This window comes from Diplodia corticola (assembly GCF_001883845.1).
Source record: "Diplodia corticola strain CBS 112549 chromosome Unknown scaffold37, whole genome shotgun sequence".
Lineage (NCBI taxonomy): Eukaryota > Fungi > Ascomycota > Dothideomycetes > Botryosphaeriales > Botryosphaeriaceae > Diplodia > Diplodia corticola.
Window position 1 is genome coordinate 634,300 of NW_017971516.1, and position 12,641 is coordinate 646,940.

At 56.6% G+C, this 12,641-nt stretch overlaps 3 protein-coding genes across 3 annotated transcripts; all 3 read right to left on the reverse strand.

Moving 5' to 3' along the window:
* Nucleotides 1-3,313: 3,313 nt before the first annotated feature.
* BKCO1_37000186 (conidiation-specific protein (con-13) protein) lies at nt 3,314-4,279 on the reverse strand (the record flags this gene model as incomplete). Its single annotated transcript, XM_020275070.1, has 1 exon — nt 3,314-4,279. The coding sequence occupies one exon, from the start codon at nt 4,277-4,279 to the stop codon at nt 3,314-3,316; it is 966 nt and encodes a 321-aa protein (XP_020128865.1).
* A 1,212-nt stretch (nt 4,280-5,491) lies between these two features.
* Nucleotides 5,492-7,966, reverse strand: BKCO1_37000187 (polymerase histidinol phosphatase-like; the record flags this gene model as incomplete). The annotated part of the gene is made up of 1 exon (XM_020275071.1): nt 5,492-7,966. One exon carries the CDS (start codon nt 7,964-7,966, stop codon nt 5,492-5,494), a length of 2,475 nt encoding a protein of 824 aa, XP_020128864.1.
* Nucleotides 7,967-8,681: 715 nt separating this feature from the next.
* On the reverse strand, nt 8,682-10,254 carry BKCO1_37000188 (berberine-like protein; the record flags this gene model as incomplete). Its single annotated transcript, XM_020275072.1, has 2 exons — nt 8,682-9,798; nt 9,854-10,254. The coding sequence occupies 2 exons, from the start codon at nt 10,252-10,254 to the stop codon at nt 8,682-8,684; spliced, it is 1,518 nt and encodes a 505-aa protein (XP_020128869.1).
* Nucleotides 10,255-12,641: the final 2,387 nt, after the last annotated feature.

A 12,641-nucleotide genomic window follows, 5' to 3' on the forward strand; every position in this document is an offset into this window, starting at 1 on the left:
GTCCAAGTGAGGGGAAAAGGCAGGAAGTTTCAACTCCTTGCCCCCAGAAGCCCACATTTGTAATCGCCTTCGTTGCTGCCGTAGAGATGGAATTGAAATGCGGCGCAATGGGTTTTTCATTGGCGGGATGCGAGAGTGGAGGGGTCGGGCTGAGGGTGGAGAGGTGGCATGATCTCTATTGTATTCCTAGTTATAAGATCACCATACTCGGGCTCGCCAAGCCTGATTACATCTCGTATGTGTTGCAATGCCTTTGCATACTGATGTGAAACCAAGAAAGTTTCACCTCGATTGGGGTTGAGTTTAGCCATGGAAAATTCTTCATGTAAAAATATGTATCGGGTTTCATGATGGCATTAAGAAATACTGGATTGTGTCGTTCATTGCTGCTGAGTTTGGACGCGCTTGCAGTACATACAATTGCAAACGTAATCGAAACCACGCCAACATGTGGATGCATGCCCCACCGCTTCTAGTAACCACCCCGACTTTTCCTCTGCGATTTGCACAAGACCGAGCTGGCCTTTCGGTATATTTATAATGATATGTTTGTTTGTAGCAGTCTCCTTAGAAACGAAGTCTTTTAAAAGGTATTTTTCTTAATCGTTCATTTGCATACCAACATAAATGTGCTACAAGAAGTGCCGGTCATTGTGTTGGTAAGGCTTCTCAGAGTGAAGGCAGTAACCACCTGACCGACGCTCGCCGCCGCTCGCAATGGGACCGCCGTAGCCGCTTGTCAACTACAAGTCAATCCGTACCTTCACCAGGTTCCCGCCCGCCCGTGGTTCTGGTCACCCACCAAAGCGCAAACCACACTTGACTTGACTCCTGATTTCGAACGGGGAATGACTCATTTCCAAATATTTCCCGAGAGGCTTGCCCCGCGCACTTTTATGGTCGCCCACCGAAGCGCAGATCAAAGTACCTCACATGCTTTGTGTGCTGAGAAGATGCCGCTCGATTGGCTCAAGTCACCGCGGCCCATACAGCTCGTGAATTTTCTACACCTCCATCTTTCGCGAAGACGTCGCCCAACTCCCCCGATATTCTGCATGAACGATAACGGATAGCAACGAGACAACGGCTTGCAAGCTACCATGACCTGATGTGGGTAGATACTGGAATTCCAAACGTTAAACCAGCAGAGTGAGGTGTCTTTGTAGCGCCATCGATACCGGGTTGATTCTGGGCTCTGGCATCAAGTGAAGTAGAGGCTGGATACTTGTTGTTGAACCATCCAAGATGCTGTCGCTGAGCGAAGCTGCACAGACGAGGTCCGGAAAGAAGACAAGTGACCGGGTTGTCTTGGGTATCACTTCTCACAGTACAGGTGAAGGTCATGAAGTAACAGCAAATAACAAGGCGGATCGATTTGGAGGTCATGGACGGGAATAATAGTAGGTATCCAGGGGTTTCGAACGGTGGAAGTTGCCAAAAAGTGAGTTGAAGAAGTGTATCTGGTGATCCACATACGCCAGGGACACTAAAGCCAGCCCCACCCTCGTCCAAGTTTCCATCCAGACACCCTCAGCCTAATAGTATCCCTGGAAAAATCCGCACCTAGACGTTCGAAGTTACCAACGATCTGCTTTCGTATTGGGCCATGTGCATGGACCCTGCATTGAGGCTCGTCTGGTCTTTGGTGAGGTGAGAGGAGCAGAGAGATGAAGGCCGTCGTAGCCGTGGCAAGCAAAACACAGCAAAAGCCACAACATCAATCGTATATTCCGGTACGTATCTGTGCGACGGCTTTGAGAAAAACTCCTCAAGCGTTGTCACAAAATAAAGCTCACAAACGACATGCTCCTCTCCCTCACCACATCCACCCTCTCGACAAGCTCCACCGCCGCCACCCGCTCACTCGCCACCTCAATGTCCGTCGCGTCAAGCACCTCGGGCTGCGCCAACGCCCTCGCTACAAACCTCCCCACATCGGCCGCATCGCACAAATCCACTACCGCATCGGCCCTGAATGCCGCCTTCAGCACCTCCGTCTCGGCCAGCCCGGGAAAATCCACGCCGACTTCGGCAGCAGCGAGTCCTGCATAAACACCGTCGGCCTCGAAATCATCCAATGCGGCACGCCCCCGCCGCGAACCACCTCCTCATTTGCATGAAGACGAGTTGAACTGTTGATAAAGGCTCTCGGCAGGTGACGCGTCAACGTAGCTTCTTTTCCGGTCTTGCGGTAGGAAAGGTCGTGTCTGAAGCCCACCGTAAAATTTATCTACGGCGAGCGCAGCGGCCACTTGCGACGAACCTCCGAGAACCGCTCCGTTGCAAACTGCTCTTGCTCACAAATGTATCCAGAGCCATCGTACCCTTGTTGATTGAGCATCATCACTTGGTGCAGCAGCAACTTGGATCTCCAACCGCAATTATCAACAATTGGAGTGGCAGAAGCAAAGCCGTTCACTATCGTCAATCTGCCCTATCTAAGTGCTAAAGCTATGAACAGTGAACTCTAATATGTCCATGACCGAAGAGTCCACACGTCTACGAAGCTATCTGCAGCACCCTACAGACAGCTGTAGACAGCGCAGTTCGGTCTCTATCCCAAACTCTCTCCTCACACCTTCTTCCGACACGACCACCCACATACACACTTCCGGCCCGCGCTCACTGCCGCCTGTCCCCAAAGCCATCGTTGGCCAAGCACACTCAAAACAGCGCTGATGGCTTACCTCAAGCAGTCGTCTTCGGGATCGACCGCGTGTGCACAGCACAGCACTACCTCACACGAACGAACGAACGGACGGACGGACGGGCGGACGAGTACGTGCGGCTGCAAGGGAGGGAACCGAACGGATGGGGGAGGGAAGAGGATACGATCTGCTGAAGGCGAAGCGGGGCGATTTGAGGAGCGTCGGTGGACGGCGTTTGGTTTCGGCGTGGTCGAGAGCGGGGGCGTCAAGTCGAGAGGGACCAACATCTCCGCGTGTCAAGCATGGCGCGGCGGCGGGCCTCTTGCTTTGCTAATGTGTAGTCAGTGGGGAGTCGCGGTGACTGCTACTACTGGAGGGCCGGGACTGACTGTCTCTCAAAGCTGCAACGTGGGAGAGGTGACTCCAGCGAGTTGTTGCAGCACATCTTCACTCAAGACAGCATTCACTGATTAGTTGGTTAGAGGAACCATGGTCATTGATTGCTACGCTTCAGGAACAACACCTCCCGCATGAGTAGGCATCAAGCAATTCGTAGCTCCTCCGCCGTAGTGCTTCGGGTAATGATGGTCGGGAACCCACGCCATCCAGAAAGTTACTGTAGAACCCAAGCAAAGAAAAGCCCACTGTCGAAATGACGAGCCCGGCTACTGCTTCAGAACCTGGACCTCCATCAAGCCGACGGTTCCATCTTCCCTCACGACCGTCGCGTTCACAACCGTCTGCATGGGCAAGAAGTCGTAAACCTTGACGCCGTCCTTGAGTCCAACGTCGGGCGCGGGACCAGTGCCGGTGTCGGGGCTCTCGGTCAAGCGCACGGGCTCGCTGTTGTTGTGGCGATCAGAGCAGACGCCGCCCGGGGTGATCATGTCGCCATGGACACCGACAAAGCCCTGGATGGTCTCGTACTGGTGTGCAATCTCGGTCCAGTTGCTGTTGACGGTGCCCACGCCACCCGGGACCACGTGGTCGAACAGGGCGACGACGAGCTCCTGGGAGTGGTTCTCGGCCTGGTTGCAGTTGGCGTATGCATCCGCGACGGCCGAGTCCTTGGCGTAGTTGTCGAGCCAGATGTCGGTCTCGTGGAAGGCGCCGGCCGAGATGTTGGGGTAGCCGTGCGTATCCACGCTGTGGCCGACCTCGTGGACGAAGACGGAGATGTGGTCGTTGGCGCCGCTGAACATGATGTTGTCGCCCGCGTTGAAGGCGCCAATGCCGGGGCCGGGGACGGAGATGAGGTGGCGTATCGTGCTGCGCATCTTGACGGGGATCTTGCCGAAGAGGTCGGCGACGACCGTCTGGGTGAGCGGGGCGTCCTTGTGGGTGCAGATGACCCACGGCGAGGAGCAGTCGGTGTAGTTGACGTTCCAGATGGTGACGTCGGACGCGGAGAGATTCTGGCCCTCGACAATGTCCTTGCAGTCTTGAGGGATCCATCCGGGGGCCCAGACGGAGAGATCGTAGTGGGGCGCGTGAAGATTGTCCAAGAGGCCCTGGTCGAGAGAGCCGAGGCCGTTGTCGAAGGCGACGGCAGCGTTCAGACCTGCGTCAGCCACGACAGACGTGGTGAGGGTGGCAGCGAGCAGGGTCAAGATGAAGGCCGGGAACAACATGATGGGATGAAAAGAGTGACCTGGCGTAGTAAGTAGCGCTGAAATGACCAGTCGAGTGAGGACGGGTGAGCGGAGTAGGTGAGTGACCGGGTGAAGCTGGACAAGTGAGGGTGAAAAAGTGAAGCGGAAGCCAAGGTAGATCGGGTGCGGTAAGGGATTGGGAGAGGGCGTGGGAGATGGGAAATATGAAGAAGGATATTAAGAAGAAGAGCAAGTGCGGTGGGATAGGTGAGGTAGGACAGGTGAGGCAGTAAGACGGAGATGTGAAGCAGGAGAAGCGAAGCAGGAGAAGCGAGGACATGGTGCCGTTGCTTCCAGAGTGCTTACTGTGATGGCCTTGAATGGTCTGAGATGGATGGAAATGAATGGGAGGTTTTAAGATGTCTTGGAAGTTGAAGTAAAGAACGAGAGTGGTAAAGAGAAGAGAAGGTCGGAGGGCCGGAGGGGATTATATAGATGAGCCCCGGCACTGGCAGGAGCGACTGTCCTGCCCTCACGTGCCGTCGGTCTCGCTTGCCGGCACACTAACGAGGAAAGCTGTTCGGTGTCGGGGGCGGCAAACTCACATAGCCTGCTCAAGTTCAACCTCGACGGCCTGTCGTCATGGTCCTTGACCATGACGACAACGCCATGCGCACCCACTCTTCCACCCACCGCCCGCCGCTTCGCCGGCACCGCCGTCTTCGCGTGACTTGGCCGCTCAGCAGCCAGGCCATTGCGCACTCCAGCCGCTTCGGCCTCCCCAGACACCTACGGCACCCCGCCTACACATGCCATACCACACCACCCCGTCTGCAGCAACGCCTGTCGCTCACCGTATCCAGCCACGCTCTTGAGCAAGCCCTACGACTTTTCGTGACGAAGCGGTGGGGCATGGAGTAGTTCTTCTCCATCTGCAAGCAGCATGGACATGGTACGCCCACGTACGTCTCATCCTTGAACTTGAGATAAAAGTCCAGCATCTACGAGACCCCAACAGACCGCCGTGATAACTCCCGTCTCGACGCTGCGTAACCACCAACGGCGAATTTGTCAACGTAAACGCACAACCGCCGCCCTCAGCTGCACACACGCCAGCCGTTTCCCAGGACACGCGCCGGAGCAGCGCGAGAAAGGGTGTGAAGATGGTGGTTGAAAATTTTGTGTGGTAAGTAGAGATGGAATGCGAGAGGGTGCTGTTCCAGTCCGCCCAGCGCCCGGCTCAAAAACAGTCTAAGCTATATACTCGAGAAAAACCGGACTGGTTATGACTTTGCCTCCATGAGACTCTCTGCCTACAAAGTAGACTGCCTGGTTCTCTCCAGCGGCGTGAGTGTTGGCTGGAATACTAAACGTCCCTTCCACCCGTCTTGGGAGTGGTACGTCCAGAAGCAATCCAGCCGATACAGCAAGCTCAGCTCCACCCTTGATCTCAATCTGCTTCCCGTCAACTTGCTCCAGCTCGTGTCGACTGGCAGATAAACGGAACTCAGGCTGCGGCTTGTGAGGATTGCCGTTGAGCACGTTGCCGACCTTGACATATCCCCCCAATTTCCCCGTAACACTGACAGAAGAAGGAGTCTCGGACGCAGCAACGAAGAAGATGTCTACGCCGTCGAAATCCCCACTCGTGCGTGTGTTGAAGATGACCTGGCTCTCCGAAGCCAGCTCGACGACATCCTCCGGGTTATCCAGCACCCCGCCAAACGGCTGAATGTGTGAGATGACGGCGTCCGTCACCAGGATCGATCCCCTCCACACCGCCTCCCGGTATCTGTCGTAGACCCGCGCTCCCGACCACCTGACACGAAGCTTCCGTCGCGTCCCTCCCGCCGCATGCTGCTCCGCCTCCCGCTGCAAGTCGCGCCGGAACACCATCCCCCCCGCATCCCATGCCTCAACCGACCCAAACCCACTCCTCCCATAAAACCGATACCGCATCTCCACCCCTTCCCCAACCCCCACCTCCACCTCATCTCCCTGCATCTTGCCCTCCTCCCCCACCTCCACCAACCCCACCAGCCTCTCCCCCGTCGTCGCAAACGTCCTCCGCGCCCTCAACGCCGCCGCCACCCCCCTCCACTCCACCCTCTCCGCGCCCCACACGCCCGTCAACCCGCCCCGCGCCCCGAACACCGCCGTCCCCGGCACGCCCCCGCCGCACCTGCCCCGATGCTCGTCCGAGTTGGCGCAAACGCCCATCCGCCACCCGCGCCGCACCGCGTCGCGCAGCAGCCACTCGAAGACGCCCCACGCGCTGCCGACCTCCAGCAGCCGCTCCAGCCGCGGGTGGTGCCACGCGAGGTTGCAGCGGCGCCCGCCCACGTGCGGGATCAGCAGGTGGCGGTTTTCCTCAGCTGCGTACGTCGCGTACAGCTCGTCCAGCGGCCACGCGCCCGGCCGCAGCTGCGCCGGGCCGTGCTCGTTCCACTCGAAGCTGCGGGCGACGTTGCCGGCGCGGTCGAGCGGGAAGGCCGGGGCGGTGGAGACGTCTGTCGTCTTCGTCGGGTCGTCGAGGAAGACGACGTTGTGGTCGCCGCCGGCGGCGGAGTTGCCGCACCATTCGGTGCCGGGGTAGATGAGGAACTTGTCGGGGATGTTGGCGGAGGCGATGACGGCGAGGGTTTGCGTCCAGCGGGCTTGGGTGATGTTGAAGTCGTTGGCGGTGTAGCCGACGATGTCGAGGCCGGCGATGTGCTGGGCGTAGGAGAAGTTGTAGGTGGATGAGTTGGTGCCGACGGTGTCGTCCGAGTGGACGTGGAGGTCGGCGAAGAGGGGGCGCGGGGTGGGGATCGACGATTCTGCGGTGATGGGGTCCGTGGTGGTGGTGATGATGGTGCCGCCGTGTGGGATGTCGGAGACTGAGACGGACACGGTGTAGTCTCCGTTTGTCGGCAGAGATACTGTGGTGTCGGTTACAGTCCATCCTTGGCTCGGGAGTGGAAGCTGCTTGTCGAAGATGGCTTCGGAGGATCCCTCATCTGTTACGGTGATTCGGGCGTCTAATCCGGCCAAGTTGGCCGTGGCGTTTCCCCACGCGTCGTGAGTGTGGATGTGGATTGGAAAGGGCACGTTTGGTCTGACGACACGCGGAGAAATGGCTTTGACTTTTGCAATGGGCCCCGGCTTGATTGGGATGGCAATGTCCGGTTTGATGGGTGCAAATCTCGAGGTTCCAACCGGGTCGATGTACCACCTCATCATGAACTTGTCCTCCACGAAAGTCTGGACCCGCGTCCCTCGGGATCCCCATCGTCGATCACCCATGCGTACAACGATCTTGTCTCCCGGGTTCAGATAACCGTCAACCACGTCGATCAGAATTGCCTTCTGAAACGGCCGCTCGTGGCCCTTTTGGTCGAACCGGACCGCAAGCGACTGGACCGTTGCAGCTGTCTGACCGGGATGGAGGGGACCCGCGATGTACTCGGCTGATACGTAGTTGTCCTTCTCCGGATCCGTCGTTTGGAACAGAGCCCAGTCGGAGTAGAATTTGAAGGTGCCCTTGATCCAAGCACCATCAGCCAGGCCACTGGCACCGACAGTGTATTCAACAACCAGTTCCGTCCATTGGCCCGCGATCAATGTCTTGGGATTGTGCTCCAGGCTTCCAAGAAATGGCAGGGCTTTGGTGTATTGGTACAATCCCTCTGGAGCAAAGTATTGCCCCGCCAGGGCCGTAAGCTCTTCATCGGAGAGAGTTTTCATGGTAGTAGGCCGTCTGCTTCAAACGAGGTTGAACGGACAAAGATATTGTTCTGATTATTGAATCTTGATCGATGTTATGTGGGGTTTCTTAGTGGCGTCATCGGAAGATGAATGACGTGATTACTCGGTATCTTCCGGGTCAAGAGGTTCACCCTAACTTAACATACAACTGTGATGCTCTTCAAGTCGTCATGATCTTACAAAGCTGAGGTGGAACTGGTGTGCTGGGTCCTCTTGATTATGCCGTAAAGAGGGTAGCCACCACCCCTCAGACCAGTCCAAGATGCGTTTTCACGTGTTTTATCGTTCCATGGCATCGCAATACACGGACGAGAAAGGGCATCCGAAGGGTCGCGTACAGAAACAGCCAACCAAGCGTGCAGAAAGATGTGGCAGAGTTTCCTGGTGCCCGGCAAAAGCATGGACAACTCCCCTATGCTCTTCTGGCATGCGTTTGCTTTCCCCAATTGGTAGAACTCCATAGCTTGGGTCAAGCCCACGTTCACCCGCCTCGTGCTCTCTCCCTGCCCTGTATATTCTACTGGTACTGCAAGATAAACGAAGAAGTCTTTGTTGAAGAATGAGAAGCCGCATATAGAAGATACCCAAAATGGAATGCGTAATTAGGCTTAGTATACCTCACACCATGTACGTAAGTCTTCTATTGCCAACCCCATAGATGGGTCAATCCATCAGGTTCAAACAGTCCTGTCTCTTACGGCAGCGGAATACTCTGAGCGTTCGTCGAGAACATCCCGAGCGGGTCCACCTGCTTCTTGATCTCCTTCATCCTGGGATAGTTGTCCGCATACAGCCTCTCGCTCCACTCCGCCTCCTTCAACTCGGTATCCCTGTAGTTCACGAAACCCCTCACCGGCACACCCTCCTCCCTCAAGGTATCCAAGAACGGCCGGAACCCAGCCTGCATGTACTCGATGCCATCAGCGGGCCACTCACTCAGGGTGGTCTGCAGCCTGCCCTCCCAGCGCACGAGCCACAAGCTATCCGCATGGGCGAACGAGGTATCGCCATCCTGGATATCCCTCGACACGCCGCCCCACAAGTCCAAAAACCCGAACTTGGTCAGATCCGTCCTGTTGAACGCGAGCGTCGTATGTTCGTACAGCGCCTTGGCCGACTCGCGCGTGAACGGCTGGTCCTCGCGCAGCACGACGGCCTGCAGGTACATGTTGCGCGGGGGGAAGGTGTCGGCGGAGCCGTTGAGCGCGGGGGAGGCGATGACCTCCATGGACCAGAAGTCCTCGACGGCGGTGGTGATGGTGGTGGATGCAGGGAGGGCGGCCATCAGCGGGGCGATGGTGGCGTTGAAGTCGGCCGGGTCGCCGTAGAAGTAGCCGCTGCCGGAGTACGGCGGCGCGGTGAGCGACCAGCGCAGGGCGAGGGTGTCGGGGCAGCCGCCGGAGAGGGCGTAGTCTTGGATCGCCAGCAGGGCGGAGACGCCGTCGTCGAGCGTCGTGGTGTTGGCGTCGAGCGTGATGGTGAAGTTGGTGACGTGCGTGTGCACGGGCTTCCAGGTCTTGGTTGTGAGGGAGAGGAGGATGCCGTAGCTCGACCCGGCGCCTTGGGCGACCCAGAACAGGTCGGGGTTCTCGTCGCGGGATGCCGTCACGATGGTGCCGTTGTAGAGCATGTAAGTGACGCTGGAGAGGTAGTCCATCGGCGTGCCGAGGAAGCGGGACGTCGTTCCGAATCCGCCGCCGATGGAGGAGCCGGCCAGGCCGACCCAGTTAGCTCGCACGTGCGGGAAATGGCGCCCGTGGTTGTTCCAGAGCCAGGTTGCTACTGGTCCGACGCGGCTGCCGCCGCCGTAACTGTTCGCTGCTCGTCAGTGTGTTGCTCTGGTTGCTGGCCAAGCGGCTTACGTACGTCAGAGTCTCGGCGGTCTCGTCGTAACTGATGTCGGTGAACTTCTCCATGTTGATGACAAGGGCGCCATCGTTGCCGCCGAGGCCGTAGGCACCGTATGAATGACCACCGTTCAGGGCGGACACCTTGAGGGAGAACTGCTGAGCACAGGAGAGAGCGGTGGCAATGTCGTCTGAGGTCTCGGGGTGGATCACGGTGATGGGCTTGGGCGTGATGCGGAGCTGCCACGGGGAAGTCTCGTTGGCCCAGGTGGGCTCACCGTCGAAAGTGGCGCCGACTTGGCCGAGACATTCTTCGAGCGAAGCCGATTCTTGGGCGGCGGCGAGCGCGGTGGTGCTGGCGAAAAGGAGCGACTGGACCAGCAGCTTCTTCAGGCCGCGAAACGAGCGTGGGGATTCCATAATGGGAAACCGGCGATAAAACAGCAAACAAATGTAGGGACAATGTCTGAGTTTCAATCGTCTCGACGGGGCATCCGTCATTTAAAGGAGAGATCAAGTGCCCAGTTCGGCCAGCGATGGAGGTACGCATACTGAATCATTCGATAGTGGTGCGCATGCGAGTGGGCTCTGGGCTTCTTGCATACAATACTTGGCAGGAGGGACGACGGCAAAAAGAGTAAACCTCGCTAAAATCTGGACCTCCAAGCTCTGTCGCTTACATTGACGTTTCCGTCTGCACCCATGCCCTGAAAACCCGATGAGATGGCATTATCGCCGCTGGGATCTGTCGCGGCAGTTCCTGTTCAGGAAGGAAAATCAGTCATATGCGTTGTTTACGGCGTCCCGAAATACTTGGCTATGTATACGCAGAGAGATGACAGCCTTGGCTCAAACATTGGTAGATGCGCCGTCACAAGTCAGGATGAATGCGCGTTGACCAGCTAGTCAGATGCACAGTTGTATGAATGAAACATTGTAGCTCGCCGTATATCGGTGCGTAACTTTCCGCATTGAAACTCGGGTTTCTCTGGGCGACCAGGAGACGGGAGAGGCGCCCAGTGACCAGAAAGCGGTGGTCCGGGCGTTCCGTGGGCATCCGTGATGCCCCATCCACCTGTCGACAAGACTTCACCGCCAGTAATGGAACTGTCGAGACTGCTGCCGAGCAGCAAATAATAGCGAATCCGTGGACGAGAGGCATGGCATGCAATGATCGCTTGGCTCCGAAGTGATTTTGGATGCCGCAGCGGGAAGAGGTCTCTCCGGCCAGAGGCACGATGATGGAGCCGAGTCAGGGAGGAATCGACCCACTATTTCTGCCTTCATCCGGCCTCTCTCTTCTACGGCGTCATAGCCTCCTGCGAGCGAAGAAAGGAGACCAAGCAGCATATCAGCTCTTAAGGTTGCTCCGTCATCGTGGACCTCCTGCAGCACTACTCATGTGGAGGATTTCAGGGTCACTGCGATGCAACACCGGTTGCAAAGCGATATCCGAACAGGGAAAGGCGGGAAACCTTAAAGATGCGGCTGAATTTGAAGAAAGAAACGGACGGGACCTTGGTCTCCTTTGCGAATACGGTAAGCGTCTGGCAGGCGGATGTTAAAAAGATGGCCACGGTCTGCAGCCTCTGTGGGCGAAAATGATGCTTGCACAACATCTCGTGCCACAGCCACCCACGTGCCAGATGTTATCACTCTGTAAACCCTTCAGGCTATCTTACGTGTAGGAAAAACCATTTGTGCTTCCTGGATTTTGTGAGAGTGTTCCATTCTTCGTATTCGGGGTTGACCTCGGTTCGTAAGCGAGACTTTTGCAGTCAAGGAGCCAGTGCAAATGCCCCAAAAAGGAAATAGGCGACGCTTTGCAGGAAGCGTGGTCGGCATTCGAGTTTAAATGCGCACAATCAGTCAAAGACAGTAACACTGCTAGAAAAAAAATCAATCAATCCATCACGACTTTCCGTTAGTTCAACTTGACTCCATCGTCGCCTCCTGTGCAGGTACCTTGAATGGTGAATGTGGTGCATCGGACAAACAGCGAACAGTCGCCTGACGACCGTGTCTTGCCTTTTGGATCACGAAGCAGAGAAGACCTCCACCCGAAACAAATTGCGTCGGTGAGCGATTCCATTTCGCAAGCACAGGAAAAGCTCTGGGAGGACCGGGCCGCGGTATCACCCACAGAACTATTGGTAGATTTCGGTACAGAGCTAGATTCCATTAGAGCATGGCGAAGACTACAACTGAGCTGGTAGTAGAATATGGCCATCTCACAAAAGTGCAGCTGCTTTTGGAACGAGGCGCGGAAATCAGCATCCTTACGGATTGCAGAGTGAAAATCACACTTCATTTGGTAGTAGAGCGTGGCCATCCCACAGTTGCACGGGCTCTTATGGATCATGGTGTTGAAGTCTAAACAATCACGTGATGAGGAGCGAAGAGCAAAGGTTGGGAAATTGCTTATTGGACTAGTAGAAGTGTAAGTTATCCATGTGCTCGGTAGTGGAAATCGGGCTCGTTATATGACATCATGAAGGTATCGGGACTTTAAGGTTGCCTTTGGTGGTGACAGTTGGTCGTGCAATATGACTTCAGGACATTCTGCACGGATGCGACTAAGTAGTCCCAAGGCACCAATACATGTCCTTGGTTGGGTCGGCTCGCGTCGTGCTAGATGGCGGGCGGAATTGCGAAGCAGTATAGCTCATTCGAGCCAGTGGTCTCCCTCACCTTGGACCCCGTCGTCTTGTTTCTGCGGACCGCCGCGGCCTGGAAGATTACGCGCATCTGGAGTGATGCACGAACCAGGCGTCTTACGCACGAAGGCATCGGCTAGGCACCTGGTC